Source organism: Miniopterus natalensis, chromosome 21 (assembly GCF_054644295.1).
Source record: "Miniopterus natalensis isolate mMinNat1 chromosome 21, mMinNat1.hap1, whole genome shotgun sequence".
In the NCBI taxonomy this organism is placed as follows: Eukaryota; Metazoa; Chordata; class Mammalia; order Chiroptera; family Miniopteridae; genus Miniopterus; species Miniopterus natalensis.
In genome coordinates, this window is record NC_142101.1 from 7,640,169 (window position 1) to 7,657,823 (window position 17,655).

Below are 17,655 nucleotides of genomic sequence, written 5' to 3' on the forward strand. Positions count from 1 at the left end.
GCCCAATGTGGATGCTGGAATGAGCACCGGTGACTTTTACCCGGCAGTCGAGGCTTCGCACTTGGCAAGACTTCACGGCGTTTGGAGATGGTAAAAATACATCGGATTTCAATACTTTCAAATGACCAAACGGGGCACAAGGGCGTGGGCCACCCCGCGGGAATACTAACGTGTTCTCCATCACTTCAGACCTTGTGGAAACAGGCGGCACCGGTGCGATGGGAAAGCCGCTTGGGAACCCGGCGGCCCATCGCCGGGTCGTCCGTCTGCGCGCCGCCGGCCCAGCGACTGGCCGTCCCTGAGCTCCCGTTTCCCTCGGTGCAAAACGAGGCTGCAGCAGCCACCTGGCGACCGGGTCCAGAGGCGCCCCCGACTCCCGCCGCTTAAACAAACAGCAGCCACGTTGCCACCCAGCCCTCGCCGGCGGCGCTCGCCCGGCAGGTGGAGGACCCGCGGGGCGCCCGGCTGCGCGGCCGCGAAGCCGCCCCGCCCCCGAGGCTCGCGGCCCCGCCCCTCGGCGTCCGCGCGCAGGCCCCGGGCGCAGCGGGCCGAGGGGCGGGGCCACGGCGCGGGGAGCGCTCGGAGGCCGGGCCTGGCCCAGCGCGTGTGCGCGGCCCCGCCCCTCGGCCCGCCCCGCCCCGCCCCGCCCCGCCCCGCCCCGCCCCGCCCCCGCCCTCACGCGCCGTCCGCCCGGGTCGCGGCGGGGCCGTGGTGTACGTGCCGAGCGCGCAGAGCGAGTGGCGCCCGTACGCCCTGCGCTCCTCCACAGGCCCGCCGGGCGCCCGGGACGCGGAGGCGGCCAAGGAGGCCGGTCTCGCGCGCCCGGGCCCGCGCGCCGAGAGGAGGGCGCCGTCCGCCGTGCAGGCCGCGCTCCCTCACCCCGCGGGGCGCGGAGGCGGCCGCCGGCGCTCCGAGGTCGGACCCGAGGACGAGGAAGCGGGCGGGCCGAGGGCCGGGAGCCGGCCTCCGCGAGGTGAGGGGCCCCGGGTGCATGGCGCAGTGACGGGCCCTGCCGCTCCGCCCGCTCTCCGGCCCCGGGCGAGGTGGTCCGGCCGCCACCTCTCCAGCTCGGCCGCCGCCGCTGTCCCGCCGCCGCCATGGCCAATGACAGCGGCGGGCCCGGCGGGCTGAGCCAGAGCGAGCGAGACCGGCAGTACTGCGAACTGTGCGGGAAGATGGAGAACCTGCTGCGCTGCAGCCGCTGCCGCAGCTCCTTCTACTGCAGCAAGGAGCACCAGCGCCAGGACTGGAAGAAGCACAAGCTCGTGTGCCAGAGCGGCGACGGCGCCCCGGGCCCCGGGGCGGGACCGCACCCGCACCCCGGTCCCGCGCCGGCCTCCGCCGCGCCGCCGCCCAGGGCCGCCGGGGCCCGGGAGGCCAGGAAGGCGGGGTCGCGCAGGAACAGCGCCGCCGCCGCCGCCGGGGACGCGGCCAAGGCGAAGGCAAAGGCCAAGCCCTCGGCGGCCGCGTCCCCGCCTCGCAAGGCGCCCGGCGGCCAGGGCCCGGCGGCGGCAGCGGCGGCCGAGGCGGAGCCCGCGGCGGAGCCCGCGAAGGAGGAGCCGCTGGGCCGCTCGTCGCTGTTCCAGGAGAAGGCGAACCTGTACCCGCCGAGCAACACGCCGGGCGAGGGGCTGAGCCACGGCGGCGGCCTGCGGCCCAACGGGCAGACGAAGCCGCTGCCCGCGCTGAGGCTGGCGCTGGAGTACATCGTGCCGTGCATGAACAAGCACGGCATCTGCGTGGTGGACGACTTCCTGGGCAAGGAGACCGGGCAGCAGATCGGCGACGAGGTGCGCGCGCTGCACGACACCGGCAAGTTCACCGACGGCCAGCTGGTCAGCCAGAAGAGCGACTCGTCCAAGGACATCCGAGGCGATAAGATCACCTGGATCGAGGGCAAGGAGCCCGGCTGCGAAACCATTGGGCTGCTCATGAGCAGCATGGACGACCTGATCCGCCACTGTAACGGGAAGCTGGGCAACTACAAAATCAATGGCCGGACGAAAGTAAGTGTGTGCTCAGCCCTTGCCCGCGACAGGAGCCGCTTAACGGAGGAGCACGGTGTCTCTGTGCGAAAGCGACGTCCATGTGCAGCACCCCACTAAGAGAACGGGTAGAATCCGTCAGTAGGTGTTTATCTAGTTAGCCCCTTTCTCTGTGCCCACTGTTTTCCACCTACTGTCCGTTCGCAAACTTCTCCGTTTTCTGGCTGAACTTAGGCTCTCCTTTTAACTTCTGTCTTCTCTCTCCCGTTGCACTATTAGTTCAAACCTAATTGGAGTTTTAGCTGCCCAGTGGGGGGTATTAAAGTACCGCCCAAAGCAAGTGCTGGTTCTTCCTCTGCCTTGTGTTTTCCATCCCCCCTCCATTCTCTGGTCTTTGAACCGTTCGTCCGATTCCGGCCCACCGAGTCGAATGCTGTGTTTAGTTAAGAATCTGCCAGCTGACCACAAAAAGGTAAATTTAAAATAAGCATGTAGTCAAGAGTCCTCCTTCAGGAAGAGCTTGGCTGCTCCCCTCCCCCTCTCCCTCTCCGGCCCTGCAGTTTTGAAACCCACTGCACAACGGGGGAAAGAAGTGTTTCCGTTTCCAGACCTCTCCGTGTAGGTAGGTTACATTTTTAGCATAGGTTTCCTTTATTTGCTTTGTTAATCCCTCGGTTGAAAAAGAACTGTTTTGTAGCTTCCTGAAAAAAAAACACACACATGGAATTGGAGCAGGGGTTGAGGGCTCATTCTAACATCTCAATTTGGTGAAATTTGTTTCCTCTTTACAATTGTAGCTTTCCCCCAACAGATTCCTCAGTTCCTACCTTACTGATCCTGGTAAACAGTGGATTCCTTCCTCCGCAATAATCTCTTGTAGTCCTTATGCATTTTCCTTTCCAGATCTTAATATTTTCTTTGTATCCAGGTTCATTCCAGGCCACCCAGCTCCACACACCTTCATCAATATCTGATTTTGTAAGTTTTGGAGAGCTTATCTTAGGAGATCATCACACCCTTAGGGGTTTGTACCCACACACTGACTCTTCCCAGTAGTTCTTTGTGTGTCAGACCATCTATTTTGATAATCATCATGGATGACTCTCAGGCAGTGGAGAGGCTGAGCATAGGCAGTTAAAAAAGTTCTAGACATGAAAATTTTGCACAGGGAAGTACAGTGGGAAGTCTGATTTATGTCTTGCTGCTTCATTGCTGTGGGTGAAGGTATGTCTTAATATGTTTTCCCCAAAAAAATGAACAGTTGCTTAATATTAAGCTGGAAGGAAAAAAGGGGGCTTGATTCAACCTTAATCTTGGTCATTAATGAGATTTTCATTGATATATTTTTAAATAACTTTATCATGGATTAAAAGAGTGTAGTTGTGAACCCTAGAGCAGGAAAGCAACTAGCTTGAGGGAATATTAATATAGCTCTGTGAAGACTGACCAAGTATATTGTTGGGGTATATAAGCTTAAGGTGAAGCCATGACGAAGATAATGTCCTAAATCTTCCTTGATCTACTTTCCATAGTTAATTTAGGTTTTCATGTTAAGCTCAGCCCTCTTCTCTCCTATTTTCCTGTTTACTCCTGTCCTCATCAGTAATCAGCATCTCTCTTGGAGCAGTTGCTTCTTATGAAGAGGCTGTTAGAAAATAACCATCTCCTTCCTAAGATGTCCCAGTGGCTGAAGGGGACAATAGTTTAGGTTTTCAGTTAGTTGACAGCACATACCCTTATGTGATAAGGGACTAGCTGAAGAAAGGATGGACTTTAAACTCTTGAGATTTGATTTAATGCTTACAGTAATTTTAAGGACATAATAATCTCAGGATCTATAAATGATTTTAGGGAATCCCTTTTATTGTACTTCTTGGCTGAGAGACTGTTTGCTAAACATGCATGGTTAATCATGTAATTTAACTATTCCTAAAAAAATCCAGAGATGCTTGCTTTAAAGGGGAATGGGCCATCATACTATATTGAGCAACCACAGTGTGCTAGGCACCAGATTAGTTCCAATACAGATATGATCATGATCATCTTAATCCTGTGAAGTAGGCAGTATCATTTCTAATTTACATCTGAGAATATTTCAGCTCAGACTTGTCCAAGGCCTACACTGTGAATAACCTACAGGATTCATACTTAGGTCCTTCAAATATCAAGCTCCATGCTTTTGTTTTTTGGTGTTTTTTTATTACACTGTACATAGGTAGGGTATTAGATGGGAAGATGTAGATTACTTAGCATACTACTAAAACTAGAATTTTATATATATATATATATATATATATATATATATATATATATATATATATTGTTGATAGTGTGTGAATAGTATTAGCCTTGTGTTACTGTTGGACTGTATAAATTTTGATTAGGTGAATATACAATGTTTATTTCAGAAAGTGGCTGAAAAACCACTTTATAGTTATCCACCTGAATCATGCTCATTTCAGTATAGTAACTCTTAAGAGAGCAGAACTTTATTATCCTTTACAACATTATAGTGATTTGAAAAGTTACTTGCCTCAGTGTGTAGTATTTTTCTCACCTAGATTTTTCACAGCAACTCTAAAATAGGTAGGTCATTGCTGTTTATAGATCAGAAAAGCTAGCCTCAGGAGTGTTAAGTCACACCTTACAAGGAAATCATGCAGGATACCAAGACTTAAATTCAGGTTTCTGAACAAGATTCTGATGTTCTTTCTCATTTACATTATTCTGTGTGGTCTTTGTGTATGTCAGGGCCTGGTAATCACATGATATACAATTGGCTGCGACTCATTCAGTGTAGGCTTTGATTTCCCCCAAGTTTCTTCAGACATGCTTATCTGGCCACCGTTGTCCAACTACTTTAAAAGAGGAACTACAGGGGAAGGGTGAAGTAGTACAGGGGAAGAAGGGGATTACACTTGTGGCCCCTGATGTAACTGAGCTCTTGTTTGCACTTTCTCTGGTCCTTTTTGGGGGCCCCCCTTGGCCCTTAAACTGCCCTTTGATCCTTGATCTTGTCTCATACTCTTTCTTTCATGGAGAAAACTTGCAGTGATGTCCAGTAGGGAGGAGTCATGGGCTGCTGGTTTGTGAAGAGTAGTGTTCCATAAGAAATCATCCATGCCTTTACTAGGGGGCGGAGGAAGAAGAGGAATGCCGAGGACTAAGGATCGTGGGAAACTGTCAAATTATTATTCATTTGGAGATTCTTAGCCACTCTAAAGGAAAAATATTGCCCATTAAAAATGCTAAAATCATATACATATTGTTAGAATTTTATCCCAAACTTACTCTGTTCAGTTAAAATGTACATAAAGAAAAGACCCAGCTGGCGTGAGTGTCGACCTATGAACCAGGAGGTCATGGTTCGTTTCTGGTCAGGGCACATGCCCGGGTTGCAGGCTCTACCCCCAGTAGGGGGCGTGCAAGAAGTGGCCTGTCAATGACTCATCGTTGATGTTTCTGTCTCTCCTTTTCCCTCCCTCTCTCTGAAATCAATAAAAACAGACTAAAAAAGGAAAAAAAAGGAATGATAAGTTGAGGCCAATAAGCAGCAAATTATATCCCTAAGATTTTTCACTTAGTACTGCAGTTAATTACTTAGCTTGGGCTGATTATGGCTTTTAGAGCAAAGAATAGGATGAGGACAGTTCTGTTACTCTGTGATCACTACTGTAGAAGTGGTGAGGACAGTCCTCTTAGATGTCACAAACAAAACCAGCAGCTTGTTTAGTGTTGTAATAGCTATCTCAGAATTCAAGATCAAAGTCAGTTATTCTGTATGCAGAAAGGCTGAAAATGTTGGTACTTCAATGATTTTTACTTGGTGCTTTAAAATTTAAGAGATACATGTGGACCGAAAGAGTAATCTTAATAGGTTACGACAGCCTATTTCCTTTAAAGTTCAACTTTAAAGGAAAACATTTTTTATAGTGAATTAATGTACATGTAGTTTACATATAAAGTAACTCCTTTACTTGTAAAGGAATTTTATATTAAAGGTGGTCTTTTTTGTGTGTGTTTTTTGTTGTTGGTTTTTGGCATGTTTATAACTCTTATCTATTACCTAATATGCCACAAAAATACACTGCAAAAATATCCTTAGTCACAGGAGGGCATCTAAACGTAGATGGATAGTGGACTTTGTGCTGCTGTTAGATCTGGGTTGGATCCTGGATCTGCCACTGTTTCTGTGTTCAACCAGTTTCATCTTTCTGAGCCTCAGTTACTTCATTTGTAAAATGGTGTTAAATGATATCTGTCTTCTGCCTCTCAACTTTCTGAGTACATATATGGAAAAGCACTTTTTAGCCCTTGCTAGTTTATAGTTTGGCTCAGTGGTTAGAGTATCAGCCCTCGGACTAAAGGGTTCCCGGGTCAATTCCAGCCAAGGGGCAGGTACTTCGGTTGCAGGCTCTATCCCCGGTGTCGTGTGAGGCAGGCAACCAATCGATGTCTCTCTCTCATATCAATGTTTTTTTCTCTCTCTTTCTTTGAAAAGCAATGGGAAAAATATCCTTGGGTGAGAATTTTTAAAAAAAGCACTTTTTAAATTGTAAAGCACTATGCAAAACTGTTGTTAACTGGTACTCTTTCCATTTAAAATTTTTTTTATTTTTATGATTCTTTAAGAGTTGTGTGCTTTCCCTGTCTTTCTACCTCTTAGAAGCTGGAGGAAAAAGACTTAGAATGATCACCCATTTTTGACCTAACCACTTCTATATATATATATATATATATATATATATATATATATATACATATATATATACACACACACACACACACACACACACACACCCCACCCCCCCACCCTTTTTTTTTAAACAGAGGAAATAAGTCCCAGAGGTTAAGTGACCTACTTGTTCAAGGTCATGGAGCTGGTTAGGGACAAGACCGACTGACTGACTGATTTAGTTAATTCTCATATCTGTAACTTTATGCTGCATCTCATGTTAAAATTACATATTTCTACTTAACTAATTTGGGACTATTTTATGCCATTTTTGAGGATTGCTTGAACATTTATGACTTCCTTTTCCTTCTCCCATTTGCTCGTCATTCTGTGCTTTGGATTATCTGATATCCTAGTTTAAATTTTCCTCCTTTAGATAATCCCTCCCTAATTTCCCTAGATGTTCTTTATTCACTTTTCTTCCTTTCCTCCAGCATTAGAGCCATTTTCCCTGAAACAGGCCTGGTCTCACTTGTTTCCTGAGCAGGAACCGGCTGTCTTTCTGCTGTGTTTCTCATTTACATGTTTATTCTGTTTTCCTCTGTCAGCCTTGAAATCTGTGGTGGTTCATCTCCTCCCATGTTTTCTAATGCCTGTTCCTTACTGGTATACCTTTGGATGGATGTTACCAGCTTAGTTGTTTTTATTTTTTTGCTTTAGGCCTTTCACATGCCACCGAGTGTTTCAGTCTTCCTTTCATTTGGGCACATTCTTTAACGGTTTTCATGGATGCATTTTACTACTGTGCTTGCATTCTGCCTCCTTTCCCACTATGCCCGGGTTTCTGCACTTGAAACATTGTTTGTTAACTATAGGATGGCATTCAGATCATTTATTGAGCCATATGCATAGCTTGTCTTTGGCTCTTATTTGAGTTAAAACCTTTCTGTTCTAAAAAACAAAATGAAAGAAACAAACAAAAAACTGATGAATGGTTAACCAAAGTCTTTCCTTAACAAAAGTTTATATTATACCTGTATTTACTAGTCCAAACTCTCAACTGTTCTGCCAGCTCTATTGGAATGTTTTGTATTTCATTATCACGTTTTTCCAGAACCAAGTCAAAGTTTTATTTCTAAAGAACTTGGATAGTATCTGTAGCCTCTGCTTATTAAAATTTTTTTAAGTGTTTGGGATAATTATTTTCCTTATCCATTGTCCCAAATCCCATTTCTTTACCAAAGGAAAATAAATACATGTATTCTTGGCTCTGCTTACTGTACTCTCTGAGTCCTGTTTTGATGATCTTTTCATTCATTTGTTCGTTAAACAAATATGAAGTGACTACTTTCTACGTACAAGTATTGTTTTAGGAGCTAGGAATACCTGAATAACAGGAACTAAAAAGCCCCGTTCTCATGGAGCTTAAATTCTACTTAAGGTAGGTGAGAAGTAGAAAGAGATGGTCATTAAAACATATGTTTAAAGCAAATACAGGCAATGTTAGGTGGTTAATGTTAAGACAGAAAATAAACAAGTTGAGGACAAGGGGTACTCTAAGTAGTAGCTGCAGGTGTAGTGAGAATTAGTTGGATTCTGGATATATTTCAAAAGTAGAGTCCATGAGTTTTGCTGATGGGTTGTATGTGAGGGATGAGAGAAAGGAAGATGACAGGAACGACGCCAAGGTTTTTGGCTCGAGCACTTGGAAGGAAATAGTTATTATTTTATCTTGCCCTGACTCTTCTGCTTTTCTTCTCTTGCCCCACTTTTTCAGTTTCCATTTATAGAACATTGTCGACACTTACTTTGCAGCCAAAGCCTGAACAAAAAAGTTCTGTGCTCTCTTTTTCCACATTCCTTCACGTTGGCTGTGCTTGCTGCTACTGCTGTTGACCTTCCAGCCCCATCCTTTCTTCTCTAAAGGCGTATGGCTTCTTGGCACAGTATCCTCTGGTCAGCTTCACCACTGGGGCTGCCTAGGGATGACTGCAGGAAATCTTACAGCACTTTTGGTGCTGACAACAGAAATATTTGCTTTCTTGCATGAACTCTTCACTAAAGATGGTGTGTGGATGCAAATCCATGTGAAGAGAACTACACAGACTCTGAAATTTAGGGAAACACCGGAAAACTATGGTTCAGAGACGCAAGCATAGATTTAGATAAATGTCAAAATAAAATTGTATGTAAAATACTTCATTTAAACATGCTGTTGAAAAATAAAAGTGCTATAGAGCATTAAGAGGGTAAAAATAAATAATTCCATTGACATATAGACACAAATGACTGTGTGACAGCATCCTGAAGTAGTCGGTAAAGAAGGGATACACTTATCGTATTTGATGGTCTAAAAAGATATCTGGGAAATATAAGCCCCTGTCCCCTTGATGTGGAGCCTGATACTGCAATTAGAAATAAAAGTGCCAACTATCAAATGGCAACTGATAGTGTTAAAGTTAGAATATAGTGTCCAGGACTTTTTAAGCATAGGAAGCCTTGCTTTGACTCCAGGGCAAATGGGTGTCACAAAAATGTGGGTAAACATTAAGTTATCAAGTATAGAATGGATTTAAAAAATTAAAACCTGAAAGGTTGGCAAGTACAAAAGCCAAAAAAAAAACCCTGAACCGTCAGTCATCATGAGCTGTAGAATCCAGGAATCTATAATATCAACTTAATTCAAACAACTTCAATTTAAAACTTATTTTTGTGTAATAGAACCTAGTTTGGAAACACCAAATCTAGTCAGATAATTGAAAAGGCCTAATCGGGAGTTTAGAGTATTAAAAGACTGACCATGTGTCAGAATTTTTTCTCTCAACATTGGTACTCATCTGTAAATGGCAAATAGAGCTTCAGAATAATTTGGATGAAACAAATTGCCATGAACTAAATAGTTGAAGCTGGGTGATAAGTACAAGGGGATCATTATACCATTCTCTCTACGTTGTGATGGATTTGAAATGTTTCATTAATACAAATTTTTTAAAAATGGGAACTAGAAGCTTTGAGTCTGTAGTTTGGTCATATTATTCTCTATCTCTGGGCATTCTGTTTACCTACTATTATGCCTTCCACTGACTTCTGGTAGCACTACTCTGAAATAGATGTCTTGAAAATTATTTTTTAATTAGAAAATACAGCCATATCCCCCCTGTAGACCAGGTCTTCCTGCTGTTTCAATGTACTATCAACCACTCCACCTCTGAAATCTTTGTCGACTCGTTTTCAAGCCTGGGTGTGAGCCTTTCAATTATTTTTCTCATTTTATTTTTCAGAGTTTTTCTTTTTTTCTCAATTTCTAACTGTAGTTTTTTTTTCTTGAATCTCAGTGCTTAGCTTTCTGCTCATCACTGTCAGAAGATACCTGTAGGGAAGACTTGAAATATCTGTATTTCTGGACTTTTCTTCTCAGCTTAGTTATCTATTGCTATGTAACAAACTACTCTAAAACTTAGCAACTTAAAACAACATGCATTTGTTTTTTCAGGTTCTGTAGATCAGGAGTCTGGGCACAGCAGAGCTGCATCTTCTGTTTCACCCTCTCAGGCTACAATCAGGGTGTGGGCCAGAGTCTGCTTCCCAGCTCACTCATTGGCTGTTGGCACCATTCAGTTTCTCATGGGTTGCTGGGCTGAGAGCCTCAGTTCCTCGCCATGTGGACCTCGCCAACGTAGTAGCTTGCTTCTATGTGCAAGCCCAGTAAAGAGTCTATTAGCAGGACTGAAGCTCCAGTCTTTTGTAATCTAACCATAGAAGTGACGTCCCGTCACCTGTACTGTATTCTTTTGGTTAGAAGCAAGGCACTAGATTGATTCCACACTCAGTGGTGTGAATATCATTTCTTAGGTTGCTTCTTACTTTACAGTGTCTGCCCTTGAAATGTGATTGTTCTTTATGGCCTGTGGTTTGTTTTCTCTTTTCCTCTAGTCGGCACTTTTTTCTCCCTGGGTGAGCTTGTACTAGTGGAAGCACATGTTCTTAAGTTAGTTGGACTGTGTTCAAACCTCGTTTTGCTATTTAATTTCTCTCTGATTTTAGGCAAATTTTCTAACAGAGCTTCATCAGTGTAATAAGAGTTAATAATAGTACCTAATTCAGTATGGTTTGTTTGAAGATCGATAATGCCTGAGAAATGCTCAGCAGATAATCAGTGATCCTTTTTTTTTTTTTTTTTTAAATATATCTTTATTGATTTCAGAGAGAGAAAAGGAGAGGGAGAGAGAGAGAGAGAGAAACATCAATGATGAGAGAGTCATTGATTGAGCCCGCAACCCGGGCATGTGCCCTGACCGGGAATCGAACCCCGATCACCTGGATCCTAGGTCGACGCTCAACCGCTGAGCCACGCCCAGCTGGGCAGTGATCTTTTTATTATTAGCTGTAACTATACCTATAGCTGGAAGAGGAGGTGCAGGAAGGAGCAACCATGACTTTAGCGATAAGGGTTAAAAGCTCCTTGATCTGTCTTTTACCCTGGCATCTGTAGAGAACTGGTGGACATCTCTACCTGAATGTTCTGGAAGTACTGTAAACTCAGCAAGATTAAGAATGACATTTCCTCTTGGAGAGTGTAAGGGTTGGTGGGGCTGTCTGGTGGGGAGATGGGGGAACAAGTTTAAAATGATCCTATCTGTGAACTCCATTATTTTTTAAAATGTTTTTATTGATTTTAGAGAGGAAGGGGGGCAGAGAGAGAGGCATCAATTGGCTGCCTCCTGCACACCCCTACTGGGGATTGAGCTTGCAGTCCACCGTGTGACCTGACCTGGAATGGAACCATGCATGGGATGGTGCTCCACCAACTGATCCACACCATCCAGGGCTGAACTCCATTACTTTTTCAATAACTATTTACACAGTACCTAATATATGCTGGGCACTGCGAGTACCACAGTGCCTGGTCAGGGTACTTCTGCTCTCTGGAGTGTTGTTGTCCAAGGGGAAGACAGTGTTGAGCCTGCAGTCCCGCTTGTGATGTATGCTTGTGAGATGTACAGGATCCTGTGGGAGCCAGTTAGAAAAGACCTACCTTGGTCTGCAAGCCAGAAAAGCCTGCCTTGAAGTAGCAATAACTAGACTGAGATTTCTAAAGGGTGAGCCTATTTCAGTGGAATAAGTACATTGAAAGTGTACAGGTCTGAAAAGAGTATGATTTAGCATACCTTTATCATTATATAAATTTTACTTATTTAAATGTTTCTTTTATTCCTCCTTCCCATTTATACTTTCCTATTTAAACCCACATTGGTCTCTATCCAAGATTATTATAAAAACCTAATTCTGTTTTTCTTTTGTATCTTTCCAGTTCATTCTATGCATTGCTTTGGTGTTATCTTTCCAAAACAGAGATCATATCATTCTGCCATTTGAAAATATTTGTTCATCACGTCTTGGTATGATAGACAACTTTTTTCAAAGAGCATTATATTTCCTCATAGGCTTTCTGTTCTGGCTGCCAGATCCTGCTTGTAGGTTCCCTTTCTACCTCTGTATTTCCCTGGCTTTTTCTCTGTGGAAAGGTGATAGGGAGGTTTCTCTAATTTGCTCCTTGCTTCAGTCCCTATAAGCAGAACTACAACTCTGTTCTGTCTGTGGCTGTGGCATTTCTTATCATTGATAGAGCACCTCTATAGGTGGTTTCCTGTGCTAATTGTGAGCCACTTGAGGGTAGGACCCTTGTCCTATTCATGTTAGTATGCGAAACTTCTTGCGCCCGACACTCATTTGAATTTCTACTGTACTAATTGGGATTTTAATCACTTTATACCTGGATTGTTACACAGTATTATATTTTCCCCTAATTCATTCTATTCCATGTGCCACCTACATCCATTTTTACCAGCACTTGTACAAATCTTGCTCAAAAGTCTTCCAAGATTTATTTAAAGGCTACATTTTTGTCAGCAGTGGTTGGGGTGGCCTCTGGCCCGAGATAGCCTCTGACCAGAGACAGTATTCTGCACCCCCAGTTCCTGTCTTGTTTGTAGGAATGAATTCAAACAAGAGACAACAAATAGCAGCAAAAGCAAGTGAGGATTTATCTGTAGGGAAGAAATCCTCAGATAGAGCCTGAACGGGCAGCTCAGCTGGCTGAAACCAAAGCAAGTGCCCTGATATTTGGAAGCTTAGAGGACTTATACCCCTAGATTGGAACGCCCCTAGGCAAGGAGCAAGTCACCTCCTCCCTCATATCTCAAAAAAATGTATCTTTAAGCTATAAGGCTCCTTCACCTAGGTGTAATGCTGCTGGTTCCTTGAGGGGCTCTGAATCTTTCCTCCTCACATAGGGGTCTGCCACCGCCATTGTCTATTCTCAGTTTGTCACGTGTCACACATACTCCCTCCAAGCCCTAGCTCCTTCTTCCAGCTCTTATGTACCTAGCTGCCTACTCTAACAGTTTTATTCTTCTGTATTTAATACTCTCAACTGCGTAGACCCACTCTGGTCTGTTACTCCTCATCAGTTACTCTTTGAAATGCGACCACTATTTCAGCCAGACCATTTTCCTCCTTATTGTTCCCCTTCTCACTCCTGCCAACACATCTGTGAATTTTGACTTCCACCCCTTGCCCCAGCCGTTCAAACCTCATACATTTTTTAAGATCTTGCTTGAGTGCCGTTCCCAAATATCTTCCTCAGGTCTGAACCTCCATTGAGCTCTCTCTTCTCACCAACTTTATATACCTTTTATTCCTGAAATATCTTCTCCAGAAAATTAAAAGGGCAGGGGAGCTGTTTTACACTATTCTGTCTCATGCAAAACACCTTTTGTTGTTGTTATTTGTTGCTTGTGTTAGCACTACTAGTGAATACCTCAGTGAACTTGCCCTGTACCTTACCTCTGCTTCCCCTCCTTTCATTCCAGTTTCTAAAACTGTGGTGAGACTTACTGAAAGTCTATGAGGGTTTTGTCCTGTTGTGGTCAACTCTCCATTCTATGCTTACTTTCCAGATAAAAATAACTCAGGCCAACATGGCCTAAACTATTTTTAACTTCAGATACTGGGAGAAAGGTCTGCTCTGAAGGTGAAATGAAGTTTTACACCATTGCCTAAGCCCAAACTCAGCTGATCAGGTTACAGATTGTGGTAGAATTCTGCCCATCCATGAATCTTGAGGGGATAGGATCTGCATAGCTTACCTCCCTCACCACCACCAATGGTATGGGAACACATGTCATTTCAAAACAAAGAAACACAATAGACATGATGTTGAAAGTGACCTTTTGAATACTCTTCTGGATGACCTAGAAGAGAGAAGCTTGTAGCCAGCAAGCCAACACAAAGCTCAGCATTGATACCCACGTGATTGAGTATAGAGTAAAAGTTTTCAAGAGCAAAATTTTAAGCTGCTAAAATTATCATGTTTTTTTACTTAGCTTTAGAACTATAATTTATTCAGATTTTCAAATAATGTTAAAGGAGATTTAAGAGCTGTGCTTCACAGAAGAGGACTGGTTAACCAGGATGACTATCTCTTTATGGTCAGGAAGCCTTTTGTTTTAACCACATTCAAGCACTTAGTCAACTTTGTGATTTACTGTTCCAGGAGGGCGCTGGTAGTGCCGATGATGGAAACTGGACAGTGGAAAGGTCATTTGAAATTGGTCTTGAAATGCATACAAACATTTTTATGTTTATAAAGAATTTCACGTCCTAATTTTGCTTAATTTTTGTATTTAAAATGTGTTTTCATTCTCTTGAGTACAGTTTTTTAGTTGGTAAAGAAAGTAACCTGAGCCTGGCTGGCTAGCATGCTCAGCAGTTGAGCATCAACCTGTGATCCAGGAGATCAAGGTTCAGTTCCTGGTCAGGGCACATGCCTGGGTTGCCTGCTCAATCCCCAATAGGGGCCCTGCAGGAGGCAGCTGATCACTGACTCTTTCATCATTGATGTTTCTATCTCTCTCTCTCCCTCTCCCTTCCTCTCTCTGAAATCAATTATTATTATTTTTTTATTTAAAAAAAAAAAAAGCCTGAGATTTAGTATTTATCACAGATTACTTATGTCAGGGGTGGGGAACCTTTTTTCTGCCAAGGGCCATTTGGATATTTATAACATCATTCATGGGTCATACAAAATTATCAACTTAAAAATTAGCTATGAAAAAAGCTCCTAGATTACTGAATTTCGAGTCCCGCCAGCAGTGCCTTGGCAGGGTAGACCAAATGATTTCACAGGCAGTATGTGGCCCATGGACCTTACGTTACCCACTCCTGATTTATATGCAAAGAATGGTGGTAGTTTATGGTGGTTACAACCCAGAGTATTTTGGAATCAAATTTCTTGAATAAAGAAAATTTTGGCTAAAAATTATGTATGATAATAGATAGCAACCCTTCCCAAAAGCTTACAAGTTTTTTCAAGGTAGTTATGTTAATGGTGCTTACCCTTGTTTTGCTCTGGGCTTATTTAAGAAGCTGTATACCTTCTCATCTTAAAAATGAACATTCATGCAGTTTTGCTTATAATTAAGCCCATCTATAGTTCCTACATTAAGAACCCCAGTTATAAGAAGAGTTCTAAAGAGCAAAAACAAAACACATTTATAAGCATTTCATGCCTGGTTATGGCAGAGCAAGGTTCTGTGTTTACTCAGTTACTGTTCTTGCCCCATGTCTATAGAACTATGCTTTGTCTCTCCCTGCCCCCCCCCCATAGTTGTCAAGTTATAGAGACCTAAATAAAGGGATATACATTATAACTTAAAACTAGTGGTATATATGAACAGACTTCTGAAAGATGTTTGCCTTGTACAGTCTGGCCCTAAAATGAAACAGTTAACTAGTAAGTACCAGGATGGAAACCGAGACCTTATTGAGAATGACTTCCCTGGGGACATACGATTCCAAGCACATCTGCGTTATTTGCAATTTTCCCATAAAAGACTGACAGCCTCTATCACTAATGGTTAACATGGGATTGGGATTTTTTCTCTTTTTCCCTACTCCTTCATACTGTCCTGTTCCCTGCTCCTGTTGTGTATGTTCATGTGTGTTTTCTTTTGTGTTTTGTTTTTGTACTTGTAACTGGCATTTCAGTAAGATTAATCTGAAATTTTTTTAAATGAAAATCTTAGTAATAATAGTGTGTGAGGGCTGGGGTGGAGGTGTATTTTTACTAATAAAAGTGAAACTAGAATTTATATTGGTTGGTTTTGTTCATACTAAAAATAATTCCTTGCCCGGCCGGGCGTGGCTCAGCAGTTGAGCGTTGACCTAGGATCCAGGCGATTGGGGTTCGATTCCCGGTCAAGGCACATGCCCGGGTTGCGGGCTCGATCAATGACTCTTTCATCATTGATGTTTCTATCTTTCTCTCTCTCTCTCTCTTTTCCTCTCTCTGAAATCAATAAAGATATATTTAAAAATAATAATAATAATAATTCCTTTAATTGTTAGATCGATCTAAAGCATCTCTTGATAGTTTGGGTCGAAAGTATTTTTAAACTATATAAGAACAATTTGTTCATGGTTAGTTTTCAGGAACTGTGCTTTGGTGTTGCATAATAACTCTAGTGTATACTTAATCTAAAGGTTCTTGCAGGTGTTTCTTTGTCCTAGAATTGTCTGGGGAGGGGGGAAAGCAGTAAGGGAAAATGTGACTGTGGACAGAAATGGGAGCAGGACCTGTTTGTACTGCCCTGGATTCTTGTTACCTGGCATCAGCACCTCTCCAGTCTCTGCATCGATGAAATTGGAATAATGTTGACCTAATTAATAGAAGAAATGTTGAGTAATTGATTATTTTAAGAAGCTTTTAAAAAAGTGATTGTATTTTTAGCTCTCAGCAGTGCCTTTTCAAAGTATTAAGACGTGGCCTTGGCTGCCCTTAACTCTGAACCTTTGCTCTCATTCATTGTGTTGGTTAAAGTTCAGTTTTAAATTCAGAATTCTTGATCTGCTTTTAATGAACCTTATTTTTGATGAAAACAAATTTGTTTTTGCTTAGGCAGTTGGCACATAGCCTTGGCTCTGTGAAAAAAGAAACTGATCAGTTTATAAGGATCATGGGTAATGAAGTAAGTCAAACTGAGGGTCTCCTTTATCAAGGGATCTTTCTCTCTCTTCATACCCTCCCCTTAGCAAAAGGAAGTCAAATGGCAATGCATATTTTATTCATAATCATTAATTATTTAAAGTACATTTAAAAAAATCAAGACCCTTAGATGTTAATTTTGGGTTTTTTTATTTTAAAAAAGTTTTAGGAGTTTATTTCATCCAGCCCTAGCTGGTGCTCAGTGGTCAGCATGCCGGCCCGAAGTGGACTGAAGGGTCTGCAGTTCTGTTCCAGGACCTCAGTTGCAGGCTCAGGCCCTGGCCCCTACAAGGGCAAGTACTTGGAGACAACCGATCGATGTGTCACTCTCACATCGATTTCTCTCTCTCTCCCTCCCACTCTCTCTGAAAAGCAATGGAAAAAATATCCTCAGGTGAGGATTTAAAAAAAAAAGGATTTCTTTCAGCCGAACTGATGACAGAGTGAAAGGTCACAGATGCTCCTCGATGTTAATTTTAAAAGCTAGTCGTGTACAAATAAGCTAGACCTATGTGGAAGATTGGATCATATAACATGTAAATGAGCTTATACTTATTTTATAGTTTTTATTGATGTAAACAGATTGTTATGTAATTTGTTGCTGCTGTTTAGTATTTCTTTCATTTACCATATAGTCTGTAATAGGAAGCTTTTAAAACAAAATCCTAAAAGTTAATTCTTTCTTCCCTAAAATAATGTGGGATGTTTAGGGGTTAGCGATTTTTCATTCATGCTTTATAGCTTGTTTACTCTTAAATAATATAATTTTGTGGATATTACCAATTTGTAGAATTACTTTGGTGTCTTCACTATTGAATTTGACTCATTTAATAATTTAGTCATAGTGGAAAATGCATTTTAAGAAGCTCATGTTGCTCTTAATATAAGAAATTACTTGTAGATTCCACACTTTTTTCCTAATAGTGATTGCTCTTAACATTTTAAAAAAT

At 43.0% G+C, this 17,655-nt stretch overlaps 1 protein-coding gene across 2 annotated transcripts in view; it reads left to right on the forward strand.

Moving 5' to 3' along the window:
* The first annotated feature begins 1,005 nt into the window (after positions 1 to 1,005).
* EGLN1 (egl-9 family hypoxia inducible factor 1) overlaps positions 1,006 to 17,655 on the forward strand; it is a 42,422-nt gene continuing 25,772 nt past the window's right edge. The window contains exon 1 of one of the 2 annotated variants that reach the window (XM_087828887.1): positions 1,006 to 2,006. In XM_087828887.1, coding sequence (XP_087685013.1) covers positions 1,098 to 2,006 — 909 coding nt within the window. In that variant the 5' untranslated portion in view covers positions 1,006 to 1,097. The remainder of the gene's footprint in view (positions 2,007 to 17,655) is intronic. The other variant, XM_016196048.2, reaches the window with a different exon arrangement.